Source organism: Cydia amplana, chromosome 19 (assembly GCF_948474715.1).
Source record: "Cydia amplana chromosome 19, ilCydAmpl1.1, whole genome shotgun sequence".
In the NCBI taxonomy this organism is placed as follows: Eukaryota; Metazoa; Arthropoda; class Insecta; order Lepidoptera; family Tortricidae; genus Cydia; species Cydia amplana.
This window is the reverse complement of record NC_086087.1, coordinates 2,384,060-2,409,787: the sequence shown is the minus strand read 5'-3', so window position 1 is coordinate 2,409,787 and position 25,728 is coordinate 2,384,060. Positions and strand designations below refer to the sequence as shown.

Here is a 25,728-nt window from a genome sequence, read left to right as displayed (position 1 = left end):
GTACTTGATGGAGAATCCGGATGTTTCCGATTTCGTGTAACATTGTAAGAATTGTTTATGTTTGGGACGATACTTGCAGCTATATTCACTGTGTATCTGTCCCATGGGTGGTACATAGTGTTGTGTATAACGCTCATTACGAGTCTTAAAGACTTGAACCCTTAAGACTCTCAAGGCATAACGCCTCAAAGGCGGCAAAGACGATTTCTTACATCCATACGCGTAAAATAAATAAATACAATTCTCAAATGTAGTCGAGTCTTCAAGACTTACGAGTCTTGAGGGCTCGAGTCTTTAAGCCTAAAAATAAGCGATATTCACAACACTGGTGGTACATTAGTACTACACACAGTACATCTATGCCCTATGCCTTATTGAAAGGGATTTTTGGATTTATCCTCAACGGGAAAACTGTAAAAATTAAGTAGTCTATGATGATATTAGGACTTTTGTTTTAAGACATCCCACACACTCCGCGATTGTTGCGCCACTGAGTCCTAGGCTAAATTGGTTGTTCAATACTTACGCTATTACAATTTCCAATTTAGCAAGAATCCTAAATATGGCATAACAATCCCGTGTGGTGACTCTATAGTCTATAGTCCAAACCAAATAGATACCTATGTAGTATGTACAGTCACCTGCAATAATATGTTACTCTTCGAAGGTCGCAAAAATATGTGACACGCTTTTATGGCTCTACAAAATCGTGAAAATCGTGTCAGATATTTTTGCGGCCTTCGTTATGTAACATATTATTGCAGGTGACTGTACATAGTTTCAAACCAAACATACAAAAGTGGAAACAACTACTAAGTACTAGCTAAAATGATACCATTAAAAATAATACCACTTCCGCCAGCGTACCTCTTTATATCATTTTAAATGTGAAATATTATATACATTACATCCATACTTTTACATAAAATTAACCTTAATAACAATGAAATAGTGTACATATTTAGATGAAATGTAACGGGAAGCGAGTTAACTATCGACAGATAGTGCATAGCTTAAATATTTTAAGCTAGGGCGCTTACAAATGTTGAAAACACTATTGTGACGTTTGCCTCTAGTCTAGACAAAGGCTGAAATATAGTTTCCTGTAAGTAATGTGTTAGTAGAACTACTTTTATTATATAAAAAAACTAATCTAAATTATCGATTCAACAGCTAACCTTTTAATAAGAAAAAATAAAAATGCTGAATCTGTTTAATTATGTATGTTAATGTTGCCTGCTTGCTTGCTGCGTTTAGTTCAGCGTCATTGCCTAAAAAGTAATATGTACTTATTAGACATGTCATTAATTAACTAATCTCGATCAATATTTTGTACTAACAACTACAAAAAGAGAATTAATTTGTACATTAAATGGCCCGCCTGTGTAAATCTGCGACAACAGGAAATTTTACATGTATAGTGTGTAGTGTACGCAACGATAGCTGCTAGTGAAAGTGCCATATGGACTTATGGAGCAAGGTCGTTGGCGCAGAGAATATACATAAATAACTTAGATAATTTCTTCATATCTATACTCTGCGATAGCAAAGTTAGCGTCTGTGAATGTGTTAGCTAACCGTTACTAATTTTAACTTTATTACTTTTATTAGTTATTAATAACAATGACCCTAGAGTGCTTTCGCCATGATTTCGCGGCGAGAAAACGGTGATTACTTGAACACGGTGTATTTTTCAACGTCATTTTTTAATAGTTTTCGCTGCTTTTTAGGGTTCCGTACCCAAAGGGTAAAAACGGGACCCTATTACTAAGACTCCGCTGTCCGTCCGTCCGTCCGTCCGTCTGTCACCAGGCTGTATCTCACGAACCGTGATAGCTAGACAGTAGAAATTTTCACAGATGATGTATTTCTGTTGCCGCTATAACAACAAATACTAAAAACAGAATAAAATAAAGATTTAAGTGAGGCTCCCATACAACAAACGTGATTTTTGACCGAAGTTAAGCAACGTCGGGCGGGGTCAGTACTTGGATGGGTGACCGTTTTTTACTTGTTTTGCTCTATTTTTTGTTGATGGTGCGGAACCCTCCGTGCGCGAGTCCGACTCGCACTTGGCCGGTTTTTCTACTAGTTCTTGATTTATTTTATTACATAACTGAGATGCTACGAAAAATCACGTGACTATGTCCATATATTATTTAAGTTTCGATAAGCGTTTTCTATCTATGATTGTCATCTTGACTAAGCCTCCTGGTATTAAAATACTTTCATATACCTACAATACCTACACATACATACATTTACCGAGTGACACGGCTGTATTATTCTGTGGTAACAGGAAATCTGCTGCAGTGGGCGGTCTGTGCGATACGCTGTGGTATAGTTTGTAGCTTTCTAGTAGAGCCCGAAGGCTTATCCTATTGTCTATCGTTCAGTAAAACCGCACGTGCTACTTACCTGCAAAAAAGGGTCCTAATTATTCTATTTGGCATCTGAGCGCGGGCTAGTCTAACGCTCAAAAAACCAGTATAGGTGCGCTCTCCGATAACGCGCCTTTGTTACGCATCTCGATGACACATTTTAGACTGGTTCTGTAGCGTTCGACTCGCCGGCACTCGGTAACCGAAGTACCGATTTTTTATGCAGGTGGTTGTGGCACGTGGCACGAGCGGTTTTACTTAACAATAGACAATAGGATTAGCCTTCGGGCTCTATTAGAAAGCTACAAACTATAGTGAAAGTGCCACATAGTTGTACAAGGACGCTAGTAATATAACACTGGTGTTTCCCGCGGATTCTATCCAATTCCATGAACCTATGATATATAATTTATGCCCGTATAAAGTCGCTCGGCTGTACTATTCTGTGACAGCAGGAAATGTGCAGTGGCCGGCCTGTGCGATACGCTGTGGCAGTGAAAGTGCCACATTCCTGTATTTGCTGGGCAAGGACGTATTATATAACTGGTGTTCCCCGCGGATGCACTTCTACTGCATTCCATACAGTGCAACGGACTCGAGAGTTGCATAAACTATATTTCCGAGCTCATATAACCCGGCAACCTTCAAATCAATGGTGAACAGGCACCTTCTGGGCAGGCTCGCTCCATCGTAGGCCACGTCTTCGCCTCGGCTAGTCTGTGGCCAAGAGTAAGCCCATTTATAATAAAAAAAAACTTCAGAAGAACCGTCTTGTTATTACATTTTTGTATGAATACTGTTTTCAACTACTCAAATAATTAATTTCTCAATTTCGATTAATTATTGCAATGATATAAGAATCACAGCGTCAGCTAAGAATGTTGCTGTTAATACCTACTAGAAATAAAGCGGCCCACAGATTACCAGTTGCCGGACGATATCAGCCTGTCAGGTAACACATTCAGTGCCGAAACCCCGACTATCGGGTATTTTATGATTTCGTTCCCAGGCCGGACGACCCGATAGTCGGGATCGTGGTACTACAGCTTTATATGAAGAAATGTTTGTGTCCTGGCGCTGATGTCTTGTTTGGCTGGGTGGTAATGAATGTGTTGAACGCAAAAGGTGACAGTTCGGAACAATTGACAGGCTCTGTAAATCAGGTAAAAACGATATCTTATTATACCTACTAATATTATAAATGCGAATGTATAGTTTGTCAAAGAAGTGTCACATTTCAAACAGAGAGATAATCATACTATCTTTGTCTTACACTAGTACTAGTACACAAAAGAAAAGGATAAGTATAGTTTTTTAGCCAAGAAACAAGCAGAATGTAGGGGTAACAGAAAGACTGTCATTTCTTGTCAATTAATTTCCGTCTAAAATACCTACGAATGTTACCTAATAGTGTAACCAGTTATGTGACCTTTACTGAAAGTGTTCAGTCGAATATCTCGTTGAAAGGTCGGAGGTCACGCTGATACTGATACAGCGTGGTGTCAGTAACTTGACACACTAGACTTTACTCTCTAGGGAATTTCAATTTAGATATGCGTTTCATCAAATATCGTTGATGTCAACTGCTTCATTGCCGCTTCGTTGTTTAGTAACTCTACTGTATTTAGCTGGTAGCTGCGCGCAACTACGCTCCCTACAGGTGTTCACGGAAGACCGGCGTCAGGTACTACTCCAGTAGGACCCGGCATCATGCTGAGTGTTCACCTTTTTCAGTGTAGTTAACAGCGTACAAGTTAGTTATAAGTCTTTTCTTTCTTACTGTGTATGTATTGTATAACTGTACTTATACTGAAATAAGTGATATTCTATTCAATGAATTCGCTTCAATAGCATGCACACTGCTCCGGGGCGGGTCGCTAGTCCTGTATAAAAACAAAGATTAGCCTCTAGACTGCGAACAGTATTAACCCTTAAATGCATGATTTCTTTGGTATATTACCTAATAAATTGAAATAGATGGGTAATGTTGTAAAGATTGTGGGAAAAATAAAGAAAAAAATCGTAGTAATTAAAAAATAATACATGCATATTGAGCCACGGGCCATCCAAATATACGATGTAGATCTACAATTCTACATCATAAATCATAATGCATTTCATGTCAGTTAGAACAAAAAGTTGACAGCTCCGAACAACTGACAGGCCGATACCGTCCGGCGGACTGTTAATTAGTGGGCCCCTTTAGTCCCATAGCGGCTGTAAACATTTGGGCGTCCCACAATAATGACGGATACAATAGCAGACGTAAAACAATGCGCGCGCGCCGCCTCACCGCGCTTGTTTACTTTGCGCGCTAATAACAAATCATGGGCGCGATCAATCAAAGATTGCTCTACACTCGTTCAAAGTAACACTATGTATTACGAGGGGTATTCAAAATATTCTCGGTATGAGAATGAAAACAAACAAGTACGAAAAGTTTGATATTTTTATTTTTCAATATACTCCCCCCCTATGTTCATACACTTAAAAGATCGATCAATTATTTTTTTTAATCCTGCATAAAAATATTTTTTATCTTTGGTGTAAAAATGCTCCTCCACTGCCGCCTTCAATGCTTTATCATCGGAAAATTTATTTCCACGCAGATCCTTTTTAAGATTGGGGAACAAAAAGAAGTCGCTGGGGGCTAAGTCCGGACTATACGGTGGGTGAGTAACAGTTTCAAACCCACATTCAACAATAGCTGCCTTGGCAATATGAGCAGTATGGACGGAGGCGTTGTCATGCAGAAGCATAACACCTTTGGTTAACTTTCCTCGCCTCTTTTCTTTGATTACATCCTTTAATTGACGTAGAATGTTAGCGTAGTACTGTCCTGTGATATTTACACCTTTTTCTTTATAATCGATCAGTAATACTCCTTCACAATCCCAAAATATCGTGGCCATGACCTTGCCAGCTGAAGGGATGACCTTGAACTTCTTGGGATGAGCTGAACCCTTAATGTGCCACTGCATGGACTCTAGTTTACTCTCTGGGTCATAATGATGAACCCAGGTTTCATCTCCAGTAACTATTCTTTGCAGCACCTCATCAGGATTTTCACCGCACAGGTCAATAAAATCGGAACAACAAGCTACACGCATGTCTTTTTGAAGCCGAGTCAGCATTCGCGGAACCCATCTTGCACTTACTTTTGACATATTAAGATGGTCATGGATAATATCATGTACGGTACCAATAGAGAGATTGGTTACTTGTGCTATAGATTTTACCTTCACTCGACCATCTTCCAATATAAGTTTTTCCACTTTATCAATATTTTCTTGTGAAGTAGCTACTACAGGCCGGCCAGGTCTAGGGTCGTCTTCAACACTCTCCCTTCCACGTTTAAACTCGCTTGACCACTTTTGAATGGTAGATAAAGAAGGAGCAGACTCACGGTAAACACAATCCATTTCCTCTTTTATGGTTTTTTGATTTTTACCCTGTTTTGTCAAGAATTTTATCACGCATCGATGTTCTAATTTAGTTAACATTGTCAATTCCCACATGATGTTCATGTTTGTTCAGCAATTGCAGAAAAACAAAAGAACATCTCGGTTCGAATTATACTTTTCAATGAATAAACCTTAGCGGCCAGTAACGAAAGAAATTTTAGAAGAGGTTGTAAGATATCAATACCGAGAATATTTTGAACGCCCCTCGTAAATAAAGCAACACTATATTTCGTCTTTTTTTTAGGGTTCCGTAGCCAAATGGCAAAAAACGGAACCCTTATAGATTCGTCATGTCTGTCTGTCTGTCTGTCCGTCTGTCTGTCCGTCCGTATGTCACAGCCACTTTTCTCCGAAACTATAAGAACTATACTGTTGAAACTTGGTAAGTAGATGTATTCTGTGAACCGCATTAAGATTTTCACACAAAAATAGAAAAAAAAAACAATAAATTTTTGGGGTTCCCCATACTTTGAACTGAAACTCAAATTTTTTTTTTCATCAAACCCATACGTGTGGGGTATCTATGGATAGGTCTTCAAAAATGATATTGAGGTTTCTAATATCATTTTTTTCTAAACTGAATAGTTTGCGCGAGAGACACTTCCAAAGTGGTAAAATGTGTGTCCCCCCCCCCCCCCTGTAACTTCTAAAATAAGAGAATGATAAAACTAAAAAAAATATATGATGTACATTACCATGTAAACTTCCACCGAAAATTGGTTTGAACGAGATCTAGTAAGTAGTTTCTTTTTAATACGTCATAAATCGCCTAAATACGGAACCCTTCATGGGCGAGTCCGACTCGCACTTGGCCGCTTTTTTTAGTGTTAGTACAGACTACTCGGTCTTGACGTGTCTTTTAATTGAAAAACGCCTTTTAAAAATCATCCTACGAAAGCAAAAGAATGTAAATAATCATATATGATTCATAATTGTTACATATTTGCCGTGACTTATTTTTCAAAAGTGTTTTTCAATAAAAAGACCCGTCAAGATTGTTTACCTTTTTTCTAATTCTAAAAAAAGAATCTGAAAGACTTGTGGTTAGGGAGGTTCGCTTTTTATTACCAAAGGCGGTATGCATGTGTGTCGCCAAGGGAGGGGTGGGGGGGGGCAGCTACCCCTAAAGAGCAAAATTTCTAACTAAATGTATGCCCCTCCCCCTCACTTTGGTCATCGGCCATATGAACTGTGAATGTTCCTCCCAACAGTTAGCCGGAATGTTGAAGCCATTCATGTCGCGTTTACAGGAATCCTTGAAACGGAGTACAGGTCGACCAACCATATCTATCTCACGCGCATCAATATTGGCTGTGTGATTAACACGAGATTAAAAAAAAACACTCTTAACAGTCTTGGCTAACCTATATATATTGTATTGCAGGTTGTATTAGAAGTGGCTCACCGCGTCGACCAAGAGGGCGTGGTAGCGGTCGACTCGGTAGTCGAGAAGCTGATCTTCAAGCCCCAAGATGTGGTGTCCATCCGGGCCAAGGACTCGGACCTGGAGTACGCGACCACAGACGTGTTCCAGACTGATGGGGCCATCTCTAGCAAGTTTAATGGTGAGTCTTGAGCTGATAAAATCTCAGGATTTGGTGTCCATTCGCGCCAAGGACTCAAGGAGTATGCGACAACAGTGTTTTAGACTAATGGCGCCATATCAATAGTAGCCGAAAACTGAGGACTGGGGTCATATCTTTGTTCCTCTCTACCTACGACCACACGAGAGTGAATGAATCCCGGTCGTCAGTTTGGTTTGCGAAAGTATAGCAAGTTTAACCTTTTGGACGCCAATGACGCATATATCAGCACCGCAGGTCCAACGCCAAAGACGGATTAATATACCACATACCACAGAGCAACATAGACCTATATGTGCACATGCATAAAGGTCAACTTCAGTTTTGACACCTCGGTGACGTGGCGTCCGAGTGACAGCTTTTGTGTTTGACACGGTGCCGAAAAGGTTAATGGTGAGTGTATACTTACTGCCATCCCTAGGGCAAATTGAGTGGTTTTACAACAAGATCGTGTCTGATATTTTTGCGGCCTTCGTTGTGTAATAAATTATTGCAGATGACTGTACTTATTTATTTTAAATTGACTGGAAACCAGGGATGTTGCGGATGCAGATTTTTTGACATCCGCGGATGCGGATGCGGATGCGGATTTTTAAAGGCTCACATCCGCGGATGCGGATGCGGATGCGGATGCGGATGTCAAGATAGGTACATAAAAAACGTCAAATATTACATTTTAGTAATTTTTATTTCAAAAAACCGGCCAAGTGCGAGTCGGAGTCGCGTTCCAAGGGTTCCGTACAATAAGTCCCACTCACGCTTGACTGCTAATTTCTAATAGGTTTTTTTGGCTAATTACTAAATTACCTAGCAGTCTAGCACTTCCACCGATGCTAAGACGTTCCTGTACCGAACTGTTCCACATCCGCATCCGCATTAAATCCGCATCGATTTTTTGCGGATGCGGATGCGGATGCGGATGTTGAAAATAATGCGGAAGTTCCGCGGTTGCGGATGCGGATGCGGATGTTCGCAACATCCCTGCTGGAAACATCTAATGTTCTCTCTCTAAGGTCATGACTATAGTTAAAACCGGCCAAGTGCGAGTCGGACTCGCGCACGGAGGGTTCCGCACCATCAACAAAAAATAGAGCAAAACAAGCAAAAAAAACGGTCACCCATCCAAGTACTGACCCCCCCGACGTTGCTTAACTTCGGTCAAATATCACGTTTGTTGTATGGGAGCCCCACTTAAATCTTTATTTTATTCTGTTTTTAGTATTTGTTGTTATAGCGGCAACAGAAATACATCATCTGTGAAAATTTTAACTGTCTAGCTTACCGGTTCGTGAGAGCCTGGTGACAGACGGACGGACAGCGGAGTCTTAGTAATAGGGTCCCGTTTTTACCCTATGGGTACGGAACCCTAAAAATGACTAATCGTTGTTTTAAAAAAAACCTTCAAATTCAATCCTAACAGCGATCCCCTCAGACGGCTTTGACCCGATACTCAGTAATTCTGTCAGGCAACGGGCGCTCCGAGGAGCGGCAGCTGGAGCCCTGGGACTGCGACGGCGAGTCGGGGGACGCGCCCTCCGTCAACGGCTCGGCGCGGCTGGGCGAGCTCGAGCTCGACCACCGGGCCAACGGCTGGGACGCCAACGACATGTTTAGGTCAGTGCCAACTACAGGAAAGCCGCAAAAAACCTAAGACTTTTTATACCACAAATACTAAATAGAATAGATATACCAAAGAGAATAGATAGTATACAGGGTGTAATCTAAAACGTGATACAAGATAATCAAACCTGAATCTTTTCATGATTTTGAACAACTTTTACTATGGGGTCAACTTTGTAAATTAACAATAAAAAAAATCTTTGCCATACATTTTTGTCTACCTCTCCTTGACCATTTCTATGGAACAGCTCAATATTTTTTTAATACATATTACATAATTGACCCCATAGTAAAAGTTGTTCAAAATCATGAAAAGATTCAGGTTTGATTCTCTTGTATCACGTTTTAGATTACACCCTGTAGAGGGGTCCTATCATAGTAAATTTTGTAGTCACAGTAAATTTACTGCCATCTATCGACACACAACTAAAACTCAAAATGAATTTTGACTTGACATTTTGACCCATGTTCTTTCACTGATGTGTTGTTAATCATGTGTTAAAATTTTTAAATATCAAACAGTGTCGTCAACGCCATCTAGCCGAGCATAGGCCAAAGGTGTGTGCGCCATATATGAGAATGACTTTCTTGATTTCTGAGGCACGTTTTTTCCTTAGACTGTATTCATCTTATACGTAGGGTTAACTGGAAGAGATCCCTGAAAGGGATAAGTTCGCCTTTGTACTAATGATGTGTGTTCTTTCATGTTTTATGTTTCTTTTTGTACAATAAAGTATTTTACTACTACTACTACTACGTTAGTTACATATGTCTTTGCTACTACTAAATGGTACTAATTTTATACTTTTTCTGTTCAGAAAAAACGAGGAGGTGTACGGGGTGCACAGTACCTACGACCACTCGCTGGCCGGCTACACGCTGCCGCTACAGAGAAAAGACACACAAGACTACAGGTAAGTTATCTTTTAAACCACGTTACTAGACTAAATTGAACCTAACTCTAACTAGTTTAATTACGTAATTAATTTATGTGGAGGTGAAAGAAAAAAGTATATATTGATAAAGCTTTCGGCTCCACTTGCAATCCCGCTATTAGCTTTTAAAGCCTCCGTGAAGCCCCGTTGATCAGGAATTACAGGTTTATTTCAAAATGCGATGCATATGCAACTACGCCTTAGTGTAAGGCCTGAGTGGACGCTCGGAGCGGAGCGTTCGGCGGGGCGTGCAGCGTGGCGTCGGCCTCACAAGTAATTTGAGCAGCGTGCACTAAGGCCGCTCCTATACGTTTGCATTTGTTTAACATGCACGCCGCACGCCCCGCCCCGCTGCACGCCCAACTCGAGCGTCCACCCAGGCCTTACACTTACCGTTATCAAATCAATTTTGATCTTGTAATGTAAGAAGTAAAAAAAAAATCGATCGCAGTTTTCGTCCGAGCAAAAACTAGTCGATTGACACCTTATTCAGCAAAGTTTACTCATTAGTTATGATTATACGACGGAACTCACGGTACAAATCCGCTTACCCAAATGCAAAAATCAAAATCTTTTTTTTCTTGCCGCTGTCGAATCGTATACAATACGCACGCTCCTTAGATCCGTCCCGCCCTTGATGCGCGACGCTTGAGTCATAAGTGTGCTATATCACAGTACCTCCAATCTGAGACTCACACGTGTGCTGTCTGTACATTCACACTGGTCTTGGGATGGGGAACATTTGTTCTCACTTTGAACACCAACCGAAATTCATAATCATTTAAAAGAGATTTCAAGTTGCAAATTACTTGTACATTTTTCTGTAAGTACATATAAAATTCTTCATTCATGATTTCTTGTCAAAAGTATTTTTGACATGGCCCATGATTCAGTAGCAAGAAGTTTGGCGACGTCAATTGACGATCACCCAATTTAATTTCTGGGCCGTTTTGTAGTTTCTCACAGTAGCAATCGATACGAAACCCGCTAGGAATTCTATATCATTCTCACCGTGACAAGGTAACAAGTCGAATTGATTAATTAAGGCAAAAAAAAATCACAATTTTTCAATTAGTAGGCCTTTTCGAAGCTTCGTCGTTATTTTATCAGTATTAACTTAACTAATTTTATTTTACAGAGACGCAGAAGCCAAAGCGGAAGAGATAGCCGCTGAAATAGAAAGCGCAGCTACATACAAAGCTCGCATAGAATTAGAAAACGGAGACGAAGAGGAGAGATACGCGGCCGTTGTACGGCCAGCGGCCGCGGACGGCGGGAAATACGTTATACCTAACAAGAGGAAGGGAGTTCAGCAGGTATGTGGCACTATAGTCGACAGAGGCGGAGTATATGGCATAGTGTAGTATGTAGTAGTACGCCGTAGTACGGCCAGCGGGAAATACGTTATACCTAACAAGAGGAAGGGAGTTCAGCAGGTATGTGGCACTATAGTCGACAGAGGCGGAGTATATGGCATAGTGTAGTATGTAGTAGTACGCCGTAGTACGGCCAGCGGGAAATACGTTATACCTAACAAGAGGAAGGGAGTTCAGCAGGTATGTGGCACTATGGTTGACAGAGGCGGAGTATATGGCATAGTGTAGTACGTAGTAGTACGCTGTAGTACGGCCAGCGGGAGACACGTTGTACCTAACAAGAGGGAGTTCAGTAGATATGTGGCACTGTAGTTGACAGAGGCGGAGTATATGGCATAGTGTAATATGTAGTAGTACGCTGTAGTACGGCCAGCGGGAGACACGTTGTACCAAACAAGAGGAAGGGAGTTCAGCAGGTATGTGGCACTATAGTTGACAGAGGCGGAGTATATGGCATAGTGTAGTATGTAGTAGTATGCTGTAGTACGTCCAGCGGGAGACACGTTGTACCTAACAAGAGGGAGTTCAGTAGGTATGTGGCACTGTAGTTGACAGAGGCGGAGTATATGGCATAGTGTAGTATGTAGCAGTACGCCGTAGTACGATCAACGGCTGCAGACGGCGGCAAATACGTCATACCTAATAAGAGGAAGGGAGTTGCCCAGTTATGTGGCATTATAGTCAACAGAGGTGGAGTATATCGCATAGTGTAGTATGTAGTAGTACGTTGTAGTACGGCTAGCGGCCGCGGACGGCGGGAAATACGTTATACCTAACAAGAGGAAGGGAGTTCAGCAGGTATGTGGCACTATAGTCAACAGAGGCGGAGTATATGGCATAGTGTAGTATGTAGTAGTACGCTAGTACGCCGTAGTACGGTCAGCGGCCGCGGACGGCGGTAAATACGATATACCTAACAAGAGGAAGTGGGTTCAGCAGGTATGTGGCACTATAGTCGACAGAGGTGGAGTATATGGCATAGTGTAGTACGCCGTAGTACGACTATCGGCAAATACGTCATACCTCATAAGAGGAAGGGAGCCGACCAGTTATGTGGCATATAGTCAACAGCGTTAAAAGAGCACGGTAAATCGTTTTTTTTTTGTATCACATCGCCACTGTAGAGTCATATGAAGGGTCGACTGAATGTATACTTTTTGTTATCATCTTCCAGGCGGGTAAACTCACAGGCAAGCCGTCAGCGGCGACTAATAACGGAGGAAGCGCGGCGGTGAAGCCCGGCGGGGGCGGGGGCGGGGGCGGGGGGTACCACGCGGCGGCGGCGCCCGCGCACAAGGACAAGGAGGCCGCGCGCCCGCCGCGCCACCACCTCACGCCCGAGGAGCGGCGGCCCAGCGACGACCCGGTAACACACTGACAATCCAACCTCTAGACTGAGCTTAGGCCAATTCTTTCATGAAACCGATGCTGCCGAAAATACGGGGGTGCGGGGGGACGAGGTGAGCGAATTCCGTGCCGTGATTGGTCCGTTCAAAGACACGGACCAATCACGGCACGGGATTGACTCGAAGATGGAGTAACGCTACCGTATGTGTGGCAGAGGGGGTAGCGCGACTATGCTATGTCTAGAGGTTGGATTGTCTGTGCGGTAACATAACATACGGCATCCACACGCCTCACCTCACTAGACACCTGATTACAACGGTAGAGCCAGGGACAAGGCGAGCGGGAGCGAATACCACGCAGCACTCACGGACGAGGAACGACACTGCGACAACTTGCTTTTTTGGTCGGTCTTCACGTTGCTGCGGATCCAGACACTGGTGGTGGTGGTGAGCGGGGATCTATATCGCGACATAGAAAATAAAATACATAAAGTGCTCACTCTAGGTCTATTGGTAGAGTGGTGTTTTTGGTACCAAAACTGATGTATGGAGTGAGCACTCTATTCTTACTATTTTTTTCTATGATCTTGGCCTCGTACACCGCATGGTCCATATCAGTATGACAACCTTGCTAGGGGCCGGGCGTAAACTGAAGGGTGTTCTGTACAGAAGCGATTTGCTTACGATAGCGAGGGACGGTGAAGACACGCGGCGGCAGCGTCCAGTGTTAAACAGTAAACATCAAATCTAAGAGCCCACAGATATAAGCATACCCCGCAACGGAGCTAGCAAAACCGTAGCATATGACAGTTTTGTGTCAGGGTTGGCGATTATGATGAACCATTTTGCTTTAACTTTATTGTATGTAAGATTAATAAAATTGATCGAGAACCTTGTTGACACTCTTCCGATAGTTCCGATATAACCCGGTTTAATTTACTGTCAAATAATATAAATTAACAGGTCAATGTCAATATTAGATGCGCTTCAATGTATCTGTTATTTATAAAATTACGGTTTTTTGCATTTCTTTCAAATATTAACATGGAATTTTCATTGCTTGAAAATATTGGTGTGTTTGAAAACAAAGAAAAAATATTTTTTGTACTTTAGTTTATGCATAGTAGTGATAACCCTGACGTACAACTGCTACAGATTTGCTAGCTCGGTTGCGAGGTATGGATATAAGCAAGCTACCATATTTATAAATAGACTTATTTTCATTTTAAAATATCGTGAAATGATATCGTTTTTTTTTTTCAGCCTGCAGCCGTGGTGGGACCAACGACGGGCGGCAAGAGTTACGCCGCACAGGCGGGCGGTTACCACGCGCCGCCGCCCTTTCCACCACATCAACACCAGTGAGTATTGTGCCACTTACTATGTGTCACGTAGGTGGTGAAAATATTAGTGATAGCTACGTTTAGAGTAGGAAAAACAATACTTTCACGGGGTTGCATTATTTGATTATTTAAAAATAGTCAGTCAGTTTTTATGGAAGTTTCGATCACCATATTTTAAGGTTCTTTTACCCGTAGTACGGTACATTTGCTTCTGTAATTTGAAGAAAGTTTAGACCTTTACATTTTTTTAATCACTTAAAAATCACGCTGACAAGACGTAATTTGGCACGCAGATAGATTGTACTTTGGGAGAATATGTATTTATTAGCTTGGAGTTCAATCATCAAGGTGGGGAGGGCATGATTGCCTGTTTAAAATGTTACCCTAAATCCCAGGTGGAAGCTAGTATGGTATGATTAAGATTAATGTATAATTTTTTTGCAGGGCCGTATCCGGCGGCGGCGGCGGCGCCGGCGCAGCCCCGGCCGCCAAGCTCAACGGCGAGCCGCGCGCGCCGCACCCGCCGCACGCACCGCACCCGCCGCACGCACCGCACCCGAGGGCCACCTTCCCACCGCACCACCATCACGTGAGTATCTTGTAGTGTGGAGTATGTTCCCCTCCACTGTTCGTTACGTTACTATATAAGCATGTACCCATCTTAATTAGACAGTGTTATAATAAACCTCTCATGCTTTGGTTTCCTCCGAAAGCGGTGCCGTCATATAGCGGCCGTCTCCATACAAATACTACGACATCCATATTTAGCCGTATTATTTAGTATGGAGACGGCCGCTATATGACGGCACCGCTATCCTAGGAAAACCGATCTTTACCGACAATAACATGTGTTTCGCTTACACATCTCCCACATCACAATCTGTCAAATTTTAACAAGTATATGGTATAAAAAATTTGTCGTAAACTTCTCTGCCTTAAAACTTAAATCGAACCGGCATTCGTAGTGTTTAATCGTAATTTTTTAATTACAGATATATTTTTGCTCGGCAACCCTTAATCGTGGGGTTGGTGACTCAAAGATTTACCAAGATGGCGCCATCGTAGCTTGCCCCTTTTTCTATGAGATTTGGCTTAACTGGCATCCGGGACATTAAAAAAACAAAATTTTGGCACAATTCTAGGGATTGACAGGGCAAGCTTTGATGGCGCCATCTGCTAAATACTTCGACCGACCGACCCCGTTATATGACGCGTTATTATATTTTAATAATTAATATACTTGATGATTTTATTATGTATTTTGTAAATAAATGATTTATTAATTTTATATACTTAATTAGGTTTAAAATTATATCATTTATTATTCGCAGAACCCCGTACCACCGGCCGAGGGGCCCCGGCCACGGCACGTGCCCGAACCACGACGGCAGGACGAGGTGCAGGTAAGAATTTCATAAACTAATCGCGTAGACTCTGTGCGGAAAGATAAGAGTCGTGGAATGTATTGGCCCCCATACATTCCACAACTCTTCTCTTTCCGCACAGACTAATACCAATTTATTTGTTGAAATAGGGACAAGACTTATAACCGACAAAATAAGTGTCTGGAAAGGCATATCGGTTTATCTTTATCAATCTAAAACGCCGTTTAAATCCCGGATCGTACCAATAAGTTTTTCGAAACTTATGTACAAAATATCATTTGATATTTACCAGTCGCTTTTCGGTGAAAGAAAATATCGTGAGGAAACCGGACTAATCCCAATACCTAAGGCCTACCCTCTGGGTTGGAAGGTAAGGTGGCAACCGCTTTCGTAAAAATTAGGGCCTATGCCAATTCTTGGGATTAGTTGCCAAGCGGACCCCAGGCTCCCATGAGCTCCCAAAATGCCGGGACAACGCGACGAAGATTATGAATCTACAACGCCGCAAAATTTCATGTATTTAAAGATACGTAGGATATCGGGACGATATGTAAGTCTGTATAGTATAATTTGATTTTACTTATTATGTTAACTCTGACTTGAAAATTGGCTTTATAAAATGAAAGACTAATAACTATGACTCATTTAGGGGCATAGACTAGGAATTCTCTAGACGGAGTTTAGAGCAATTATTTCATGAAACCGGGCGGGGGACGAGGTGAGCGAGTCCCGTGCCGTGATTGGTCCGTTCAAAGACACGGTCGTCACACAAAGACGCTTTGACTCGAAGATGGAGTAAAACTACCGTATATTTGTGGCAGAGGGGGTAGCGCTACTATGCTCAGTCTAGAGCAGCGGTCGGCAACCTTTTAGCAGCCAAGGGCCACATAGTAGGTAACGAAGTTGACGCGAGCCGCACTTTATTAATATGTATGACTAGACTAGACATTATCGTTTGTCAATATTACATACAAACTAGCCAGGGAGGCTCGCGGGCCGCAAGTGAGACAGATTCACGGGCCGCGGGTTGCCGACCGCTGGTCTAGAGGATGTCTTGTCTGTGTTTAGGGGTTAATATCGTATTGACCGTTACGTAAACTGCGTGTTGTTTCAGGAGTTGCGCAAGTTTGGCGCGGAGTTCAAGCTGGTGACGTCACCCGCGCCGCCCGCCGCGCTGCCGCCAGTGCCCGGCCCGCAGCCGGTAACTACCCTATTTTATAACTGGATCCTTTTTAGGGTTCCGTACCTCAAAAGGAAAACACGGAAACCTTATAGAATCACTCGTGCGTCTGTCTGACCATCCCCCCCTTCCCCCCCTTTATCTCCGAAGCAGCTGGATTTTGAAAAAAATACACAATAATTCGTTTCTTATAGATGACAGGAAAACCTATTAGAAATGTGCAGTCAAGCCAAGCGTGAGTCGAACTTAATGTACGGAACCCTTGGAACGCGAGTCCGACTCGCACTTGGTCGGTTTTTATTTTCTCATAATAAACTGTATCCCCAAGTTTGATAGCCAAGCTAGATGCCACTAGATTTTTTTTAATAAACGGCGTCATGGTTTTTTGAGGTAAGGTACACATGTATACTAGTGCACATGCTAATGTCTAATAGTTGACACCCTGCTGTCACCTCTATTGACAATGACTTAAGTTTCAAGACGACATGTACCAGGACCGCGTCGAGCACCAGTACGTTTACCTTAACCGATGAAACGTCAAATTCAAGGCACGATTTTTTCCTCTGCATCTCTGACGCCCGAATGAATAATAGTACATTATTGTCGAGGCTCGGAAGTAGCTACTTGCTGGCTGAGGATTCGTTTTAAGCGGACGACTTAGGGACTCCGTTTAATTGAATCCGAAGCAAGCAAGTAGCCTTCTAGCCGAGTCATATTCTTTTCTCAAAAATGGTGCTAGAAATACAAATATTTTACAAAAGCAACGGTCTAATTTTCACAGAAAAAAGTAAAAACGTTAAAAAGATTTGCTATGCCGCCTTTAAAAAAAATAGAAGTGTATTTTTCTGCTGAAATACGCCAACCTATTTGAGACACCTAAATAGTATCGCGGTACCAACATTATAATAATAAGTACTGATCATCCGTTTGGCTGTTTAATCATAGAGAAAAAAATACATAGAGTGCTCACTCCATACATCAGTTTTAGTATCAAAAAGACTATTAGCATCTAGCATCGAGTAGCGGAACTATCAGTACTGCTACTTGACAATAGATGTAGCCACCGACCGGAAAGTCTTATGCTGTTGAGATAAGACTTTCCGGTCGGTGCTACATCTATTGTCAAGTAGCAGTACTGATAGTTCCGCTACTCGATGCTAGATGTAGACACTGAAATTAATAGTCTGAACTGATATATGGAGTGAGCACTCTATGTATTTTTTTCTCTATGGTTTAATGGACCTATGCCTTCATTTGATACGGCCATTTCAACTTTTAAAAAGCTTGGAACTCTACAAATAATGGAATTTGTATGGAACATTGCAGTCCCGAAATCGAGACTGCAATGTTCGTAACTTTTTAATTGTTTGACTGACCATAAACTACGCACTTTGCGACCTATTTTTTAACCGGCAACGTCGACTTTGCCGTCCATTTTTGAGAAAATGTATGTTGGTTTAGTTGAGTCACGGATATGTGTTGTATCCGCAGAGCGTGGCGGTGGCGCTGCCGGCGCCCACGCCCGAGGTGTCGGCCACCGCGGGCGCCGCCGCCGACCCGCACCCGCACAAGCGGCCCGCCCTGCCCAAGCACGAGGCCAACCCGCACCACAAGGTTATACCCTACTCACTCAATCAACGCCCGACCCCAACTAATCCCAATAAAGTCTAGTTTAACCTTTTGGACGCCAATGACCGATATATCCGCACCGTAGGTTCAACGAAAAAGACCGATTAATCGGTCACAAACCACAGAGCGACATCGATCTACGTGCATATATATACATAAAGTTCAACTTCAGTTTTGACATTTCAATGATGTGGCGTCCGAGTGATAGCTTTTGTGTTTGACACGGCGTGAAAAAAGTTAACCTCCGGTTTCGAAAATCAGATGGCAGTCGCTTTTAAAAACTAGTGCCTGCTCCAATTCTTGGAATTAGTTGCCAAGCGGACCCCAGGCTCCCATGAGCCGTGGCAAAATGCCGAAACAACACAAGGAAGAAGAATGAACGACCAATCTAAACTATTATATTATAGACATACAACTTTTACTACTGTATAAGTATGTGCTATCACTATCACATCATAGTTTCTTCATTCATATGAAATAGTTGTGATAAGTTAGTGACCGAAACTAATTTAAGTTAGACCTACGTGTAACCTGGAAAACATTCGTCTTTCTGCAGTCTTGGTCACGCATCTAACTCAAATGTTTAAAATCTACCTACTTATGGCTTTTTTGATCTCCCCAGCCAGCCTATTATGGATAGCTTTATCCATCTTTATCCACGTGATAAAATAACTGTCACTGTTTAACACCGTGGGAAAGAAAGTGACGGACACCGTTTTATCACGCTGTCACGTAGACAAGAACGACCATCATATCCGTACTGATCTATAGAAATGTTAGCGTCTTTCTAATGAGGTTTGCAACTGTCAAAGGTTTGCATAGATGGCACCATCATAGCTTGCCCCTTTCTCTAGTTTTGTTCTATGAATTTTAACCTTTGGTAACATGCTTAGAAGCAGATCTGATCCTATATATATTCAACTTAACATGTAATTATTGATATATAAATACATATGATATTTTTGACAGGAGCATAAGAAAAGATAAAGAGCTGGCATTTAGGCCATACAATTTAATTTAAAAAAAAAACAGGAATTCCACACAATTCTAAAGCTTTGGATTCCTCCGAAAACGGTGGCGTCATATGACGGCCGTCATATAGCGGCAGCAAAAGACGGCCGTCTTTACGGTGGCGACATGTGGAAAGTACCACGGCGTCATAACACACCGTCATCCACCAAGGTCAAAGCGGCAAATTTGAAAAATGTAGGCGCGATGGGATAACGTCCCATAGAAAATTTGAATTTCGCGCCTTTTCCTACTGACAAGATTTGCTCGATCATCTATAATTTACTTGCAGGATGAAATATCATCAGAAGAGGAAAATAATCGTAGTATGGAATCATTTATTCAAATCTCGTGTCATTCGTGTGATTCGTGTGTCTCGTGTCAGTTGACAATCAACGTAACGTAACGCCGTCTAGGAAACCGCGCCATCTTGTTTACATAGACAACGTTCTAGTGACGTCAGTCAACGCTATATAGCGGCCGTAATATGACGGCACCGTTTTCGGAGGAATCCAAAGCTTAAGGATCGATAGGGTAACCTATGCCGGCGTCAACTGCTAAATATTTCGACCGGCCAACCCCATTAGACCCTACTCGCCAGAAACCAACACTTGAGTATCTTTATTTGACTTATATTATGATCGTTCCAGCCCCCAGTAGCGCCCGTGGAGCCTCCCCCCTCCCCCGGCGCGCTGCCCCCGCCGGCCTCCCCGCCCGGCCTCGCGGCCGCCGCCGACCGAGTGGCCGTCAGCGCGGCCACGCTCAAGAAGTCCACGCTAAACCCCAACGCGAAGGAGTTCAACCCGGCCGCGAAGAGCTTCGCCTCGAGGAGCCCTACCACACCCAATCCCAGCAGGTCAGTAGTCTTTCAGCTCTCAGTAGCACCCGTGGAGCCTCCCCCCTCCCCCGGCGCGCTGCCCCCGCGGCCTCCCCGCCCGGCCTCGCGGCCGCCGCCGACCGAGTGGCCGTCAGCGCGGCCACGCTCAAGAAGTCCACGCTAAACCCCAACGCGAAGGAGTTCAACCCGGCCGCGAAGAGCTTCGCCTCGAGGAGCCCTACCACACCCAATCCCAGCAGGTCAGTAGTCTTTCAGCTCTCAGTAGCACCCGTGGAGCCTCCCCCCTCCCCCGGCGCGCTGCCCCCGCGGCCTCCCCGCCCGGCCTCGCGGCCGCCGCCGACCGAGTGGCCGTCAGCGCGGCCACGCTCAAGAAGTCCACGCTAAACCCCAACGCGAAGGAGTTCAACCCGGCCGCGAAGAGCTTCGCCTCGAGGAGCCCTACCACACCCAATCCCAGCAGGTCAGTAGTCTTTCAGCTCTCAGTAGCACCCGTGGAGCCTCCCCCCTCCCCCGGCGCGCTGCCCCCGCGGCCTCCCCGCCCGGCCTCGCCGCCGCCGCCGACCGAGTGGCCGTCAGCGCGGCCACGCTCAAGAAGTCCACGCTAAACCCCAACGCGAAGGAGTTCAACCCGGCCGCGAAGAGCTTCGCCTCGAGGAGCCCTACCACACCCAATCCCAGCAGGTCAGTAGTCTTTCAGCTCTCAGTAGCACCCGTGGAGCCTCCCCCCTCCCCCGGCGCGCTGCCCCCGCGGCCTCCCCGCCCGGCCTCGCCGCCGCCGCCGACCGAGTGGCCGTCAGCGCGGCCACGCTCAAGAAGTCCACGCTAAACCCCAACGCGAAGGAGTTCAACCCGGCCGCGAAGAGCTTCGCCTCGAGGAGCCCTACCACACCCAATCCCAGCAGGTCAGTAGTCTTTCAGCTCTCAGTAGCACCCGTGGAGCCTCCCCCCTCCCCCGGCGCGCTGCCCCCCGCGGCCTCCCCGCCCGGCCTCGCCGCCGCCGCCGACCGAGTGGCCGTCAGCGCGGCCACGCTCAAGAAGTCCACGCTAAACCCCAACGCGAAGGAGTTCAACCCGGCCGTGAAGAGCTTCGCCTCGAGGAGCCCTACCACACCCAACCCCAGCAGGTCAATAGTCTTTCAGCTCTCAGGAGCCCCCAGGGAACCTCCCCCGGACCCATGCTCCAAGTAGGCTCATTATTGAGATTTGAGATCATTTTTAGGGTTCCGTACCTTAAAAGGAAAAAAACGGAACCTTTATAGGATCACTCGTGCGTCTGTCTGTCCGTCCGTCTGTCACAGCCTATTTTCTCCGAAACTACTGGACCAATCAAGTTGAAATTTGCCACACATATGTAAGTTTGTGACCCAAAGACGGACATGTAACGTAAATAAATGAATTTTGAATATGGAGGCCACTTTGGGGGGGTAAATGAGATAATTAAAAAATAAAGTTTTTCAAACTATATCGTGTTACATATCAAATGAAAGAGCTCATTGTAAGAATCTCGAATATATTTTTTTATAATTTTAGGATGAATAGTTTAGCAGCAGTTATTCAAGAAAATGACCATTCCCCCTCTTTATCTCCGAAACTACTGGGTCTAAAATTTTGAAAAAAATACACAAAATAGTTATTGACCTATAGACAACAGGAAAACAGGAACTGTTAGAAATGTGCAGTCAAGCGTGAATCGGTCTTAATGTACGGAGCCCTTGGAACGCGAGTCCGACTCGCACTTGGCCGGTTTTTTGTCATATGCGCGCGTCCTCGGGAAAATAGTGCCTCAACTGTTTTTCTCGGTATGGCATGTGAATAATGTTGTATGTGTTGGTTGCAGGCCGCACACGCCGGGCACGCCGGTGGGGTCGCTGGGCGTGGGCGTGGGCGTGGGCGGCGTGGGCGTGGTCGGCGCCGGCGTGTCCTACGTGCCCGCGCCGCACCCGCCTCCGCACATGGTACGTATAACGTGGCCCCTTTTTTAGGGTTCCGTAGCCAAATGGCAAAAAACGGAACCCTTATAGATTCGTCATGTCTGTCTGTCTGTCCGTCTGTCCGTCCGTATGTCACAGTCACTTTTATCCGAAACTATAAGAACTATATTGTTGAAACTTGGTAAATAGATGTATTCTATGAACCGCATTAAGATTTTCACACAAAAATAGAAAAAAAAACAATAAATTTTTGAGGTTCCCCATACTTAGAACTGAAACTCGAAATTTTTTTTTCATCAATCCCATACGTGTGGGGTATCTATGGATAGGTCTTCAAAAATGATATTGAGGTTTCTAATATCATTTTTTTCTAAACTGAATAGTTTGCGCGAGAGACACTTCCAAAGTGGTAAAATGTGTCCCCCCCCCCCCCCCTGTAACTTCTAAAATAACAGAATGATAAAACTAAAAAAAATATACGATGTACATTACCATGTAAACTTCCACCGAAAATTGGTTTGAACGAGATCTAGTAAGTAGTTTTTTTTAATACGTCATAAATCGCCTAAATATGGAACCCTTCATGGGCGAGTCCGACTCGCACTTGGCCGCTTTTTTAAATAAATATTATAGGACATTATTACACAAATTGACTAAGCCCCACAGTAAGCTCAAGAAAGCTTGTGTTGTGGGTACTCAGCAACGATATATGTAATGTACAAATACGAGTACTTAAATACATAGAAAACAACCATGACTCAGGAACAAATATCTGTGCTCATCACACAAATAAATGCTCTTACTGGGATTCGAACCCAGGACCGCGGCTTCACAGGCAGGGTCACTACCCACTAGGCCAGACCGGTCGTCAAAATGGCCCCTGCCAGCCTATTATGGATAGCTTTATCCATCTTTATCCACGTGATAAAATAACTGTCACTATTTAACACCGTGGGAAAGAAAGTGACGGACACCGTTTTATCACGCTGTCACGTAGACAAGAACGACCATCATATCCGTACTGCACACTTATTTTCTCGGAAACTTTCGTATCGCTCCTTCAGTCAACCTCAGTACTTTTAAAACTGAGACTGACTGAAATATCAAAACACGTACGTACGTTTACGTCACCCTAGACCCGTAAGTGGGTTTTTCTTCCCGCAACGCGAGAAGAAAATCTCACTTCCTGACCAAGGCAAGACGTAAAACTTTAGACAAACCACGGGCGGTAATTCGTAACGCCCCAGATCGCACAAACACCTGCGATCTGGGGCATTCACGAATTCACCTCGCTAGGTATGTAATGTACCTACTATTCCTTGAAAATGCGATGGAATAGTACATTATTGCAGAGGCCGGGAAAGGGCAATTCGTGGATGAGTTTCGATTTTGTCGGACGACGCGAAGCGGAGTCCGACAAAGAAGACGAATCCACGAATTGCTATTCCTGCCGAGGCATATATAGTGCTTTTCTCCAAACATGCGAGGAAATAAGGTAAAATAATAATTATTTAAGCATCAAGCATCACTCAAATCGAACCTTCACATCAAAAATGTCAAAAACAATTTCCCTCTTTAATTATTTTATAAAATTTAAGGGTACAAACTTATTCTGCCAGTCAGTACCATTCAATATTCGTTCATTCAATATATTGTGCAATATAGTTGGTCAAACCAATTTGTCAGTCAGTAAAAACTATACCCATCCTTTACTTTTGGGTGCTAATACTAGTGTAAGACAAAGATAGTATGATTCTCTCTGTCTATGTTTGAAATGAGAAAGTCCTTTGACAAACTATATAAGCTTTATGAACACGGATGAGATCCTTAAAAAAATATAAAAATAATTTTTGATTTTATTAAGCAGTATTCGCACGATCATACACGAGCACAACGGTCTTGTAAGAACGAGACAAGTAAGGTGGTTTATCTTACTATCTCACTCTATCCTATAGCTTGAAATGATAGCTGACCGGGTCGTGTAGACGCGGCTCGCGGCTATAATAATTGGCTGTTTGCGTTTATTTTTAAAAAGTAAAAAACACTACAGTAATAAGTTATTACTGTAGTGTTTTTTTCATTCCCGTCCGCTAGAACAGGACAGCGATAGTTTTTTTTTTAATAGAGTTTGACAATAACGAAGAACTTCCCGTACTATTTTTGCTACAATAAGGTGAACATTTCCGAGCATATTGGAGAAAAATAATTATGCACTACATCTATACATCTTACTAGACGAACACAGGTTATTGGTTGAGAATTCTTCTAACAGATTGTTGTACAGGTTGCGGCTGTCCCCGCGTACGCGATGGTGGCGGCGGCCGCGGCGGCGGCGCAGCAACCGCCGGCGTACCTGCCGCACCCGCACCCGGTAAGTTAGCGTTACCTCACCTATTCACTATCGAAACACAGCAGTCTGACTCTAGTCTGCGCCAATAGGGATGTTGACAATTTTTTGGTACTGGTTTCATTTTGTTGATAGACACGTAATAATTACAGAAAAAAATATTAAAAAAATATATTCATTAATTTTGAATAAAAAAACATGTATAATAAGTTTCGTGTTTAAATTTCGCGCCTAAACGCTCCAAACTGTCACGTGACCTTGATGACGTAACGGCGTTTTAAACAAACTGCTGTCAGTCATTCTTTTAAATTCTTTATATGGCAACTGACAATTTTTTTTAAAGCGTTAACACACTACCGCATCGGACAGCGACCTTCTTTCTCGCTCTAACTTATAGCTGCGTCCTTAACGCACCACCTTACACACTATCGATTCGTGCGCCACACCGCACCAAGATCGCGTTTCAGTACGATAATCTGTAGGTTTTATAACTTGTCTTTGGTGATTCCACTGTGATTACGTCACGCGCTCCGATTCGCGTTTGCAGTCACGTGATACTGGGCATTATTTTAACTACTTTTGATTATTTTTAATTAATTTATTACGCATATTTACACTTGCAAAATATGATTTTCCGCGTTCTTATATTCCCTGCTATGGTAAAAACATAACATGTTATATATTCGCGATTCATGTCAACATCCCTATTGTATTAATTATCTCGTCATGAACGACTGTATGGGACTAATTACTTTAACCAACTTTTACTCAGATACCTACGAAATGGTATTTTCCAAATGTTTGGTCTACTTATTTAGTCATGATCCTATTCGATCAGGTAAATGTTTAAATCCTCGACAATGTTTACCTACTGTCCCGAGTGTCCTGTACACAAATTTTCTGAACATAATTGTTGTAGGAGTTCTTTTTATTTGTGACTATTTTTTTATTGACATAATACGTATATGTATACAGTGGTACTACTATACTAAATTAAGTTAAAAACAATCTAAAATTGAGGCATTGTACCAAGGATGCTGGCGGCGTTTCCTCGCTGTATCGCAGTGCTGATACTTTGTGCGAGGAAGTAACCACAATACTAAAAAAGCTTAGAAAAATAGCCATCGATTGACAGCGCAGAGAAAAAAATTGCCATATATAGCGTTTGTGCAACAACACTTGACTGACAGTCTTTGAACCTTATGTGTTTGCGATAAGGTTTACAATAGGTAAAGTAAGGAACACGTAGTAAAGATAGTGCGTGCGTGGACAGATGGAGATGAGCTGCGAGTGCCGGCAGTACGCGCCGCCGATCCTCGTGGTGGACAAGCGGGATCGCGCAGACGCGGTGAGGTGTGGGGA

At 43.3% G+C, this 25,728-nt stretch overlaps 1 protein-coding gene and 1 long non-coding RNA gene across 2 annotated transcripts in view; both read left to right on the top strand.

Annotated features, from left to right (window-relative positions):
- Positions 1-25,728, top strand: part of LOC134657101 (ataxin-2-like protein) — a 67,862-nt gene that overhangs the window by 25,965 nt on the left and 16,169 nt on the right. Inside the window, exons 3-17 of the mRNA XM_063512654.1 lie at positions 7,230-7,410; positions 8,895-9,042; positions 9,867-9,962; positions 11,122-11,343; positions 12,626-12,725; positions 13,969-14,066; positions 14,493-14,637; positions 15,380-15,451; positions 16,548-16,634; positions 18,105-18,227; positions 19,901-20,106; positions 20,144-20,659; positions 20,796-20,990; positions 21,926-22,043; positions 24,304-24,390. Coding sequence (XP_063368724.1) covers positions 7,230-7,410; positions 8,895-9,042; positions 9,867-9,962; positions 11,122-11,343; positions 12,626-12,725; positions 13,969-14,066; positions 14,493-14,637; positions 15,380-15,451; positions 16,548-16,634; positions 18,105-18,227; positions 19,901-20,106; positions 20,144-20,659; positions 20,796-20,990; positions 21,926-22,043; positions 24,304-24,390 — 2,394 coding nt within the window. The remainder of the gene's footprint in view (positions 1-7,229; positions 7,411-8,894; positions 9,043-9,866; positions 9,963-11,121; positions 11,344-12,625; positions 12,726-13,968; positions 14,067-14,492; positions 14,638-15,379; positions 15,452-16,547; positions 16,635-18,104; positions 18,228-19,900; positions 20,107-20,143; positions 20,660-20,795; positions 20,991-21,925; positions 22,044-24,303; positions 24,391-25,728) is intronic.
- Positions 23,354-23,598, top strand: LOC134656827 (uncharacterized). The gene is made up of 2 exons (XR_010097562.1): positions 23,354-23,410; positions 23,445-23,598. It is a non-coding gene; the product is annotated as an uncharacterized LOC134656827 (long non-coding RNA).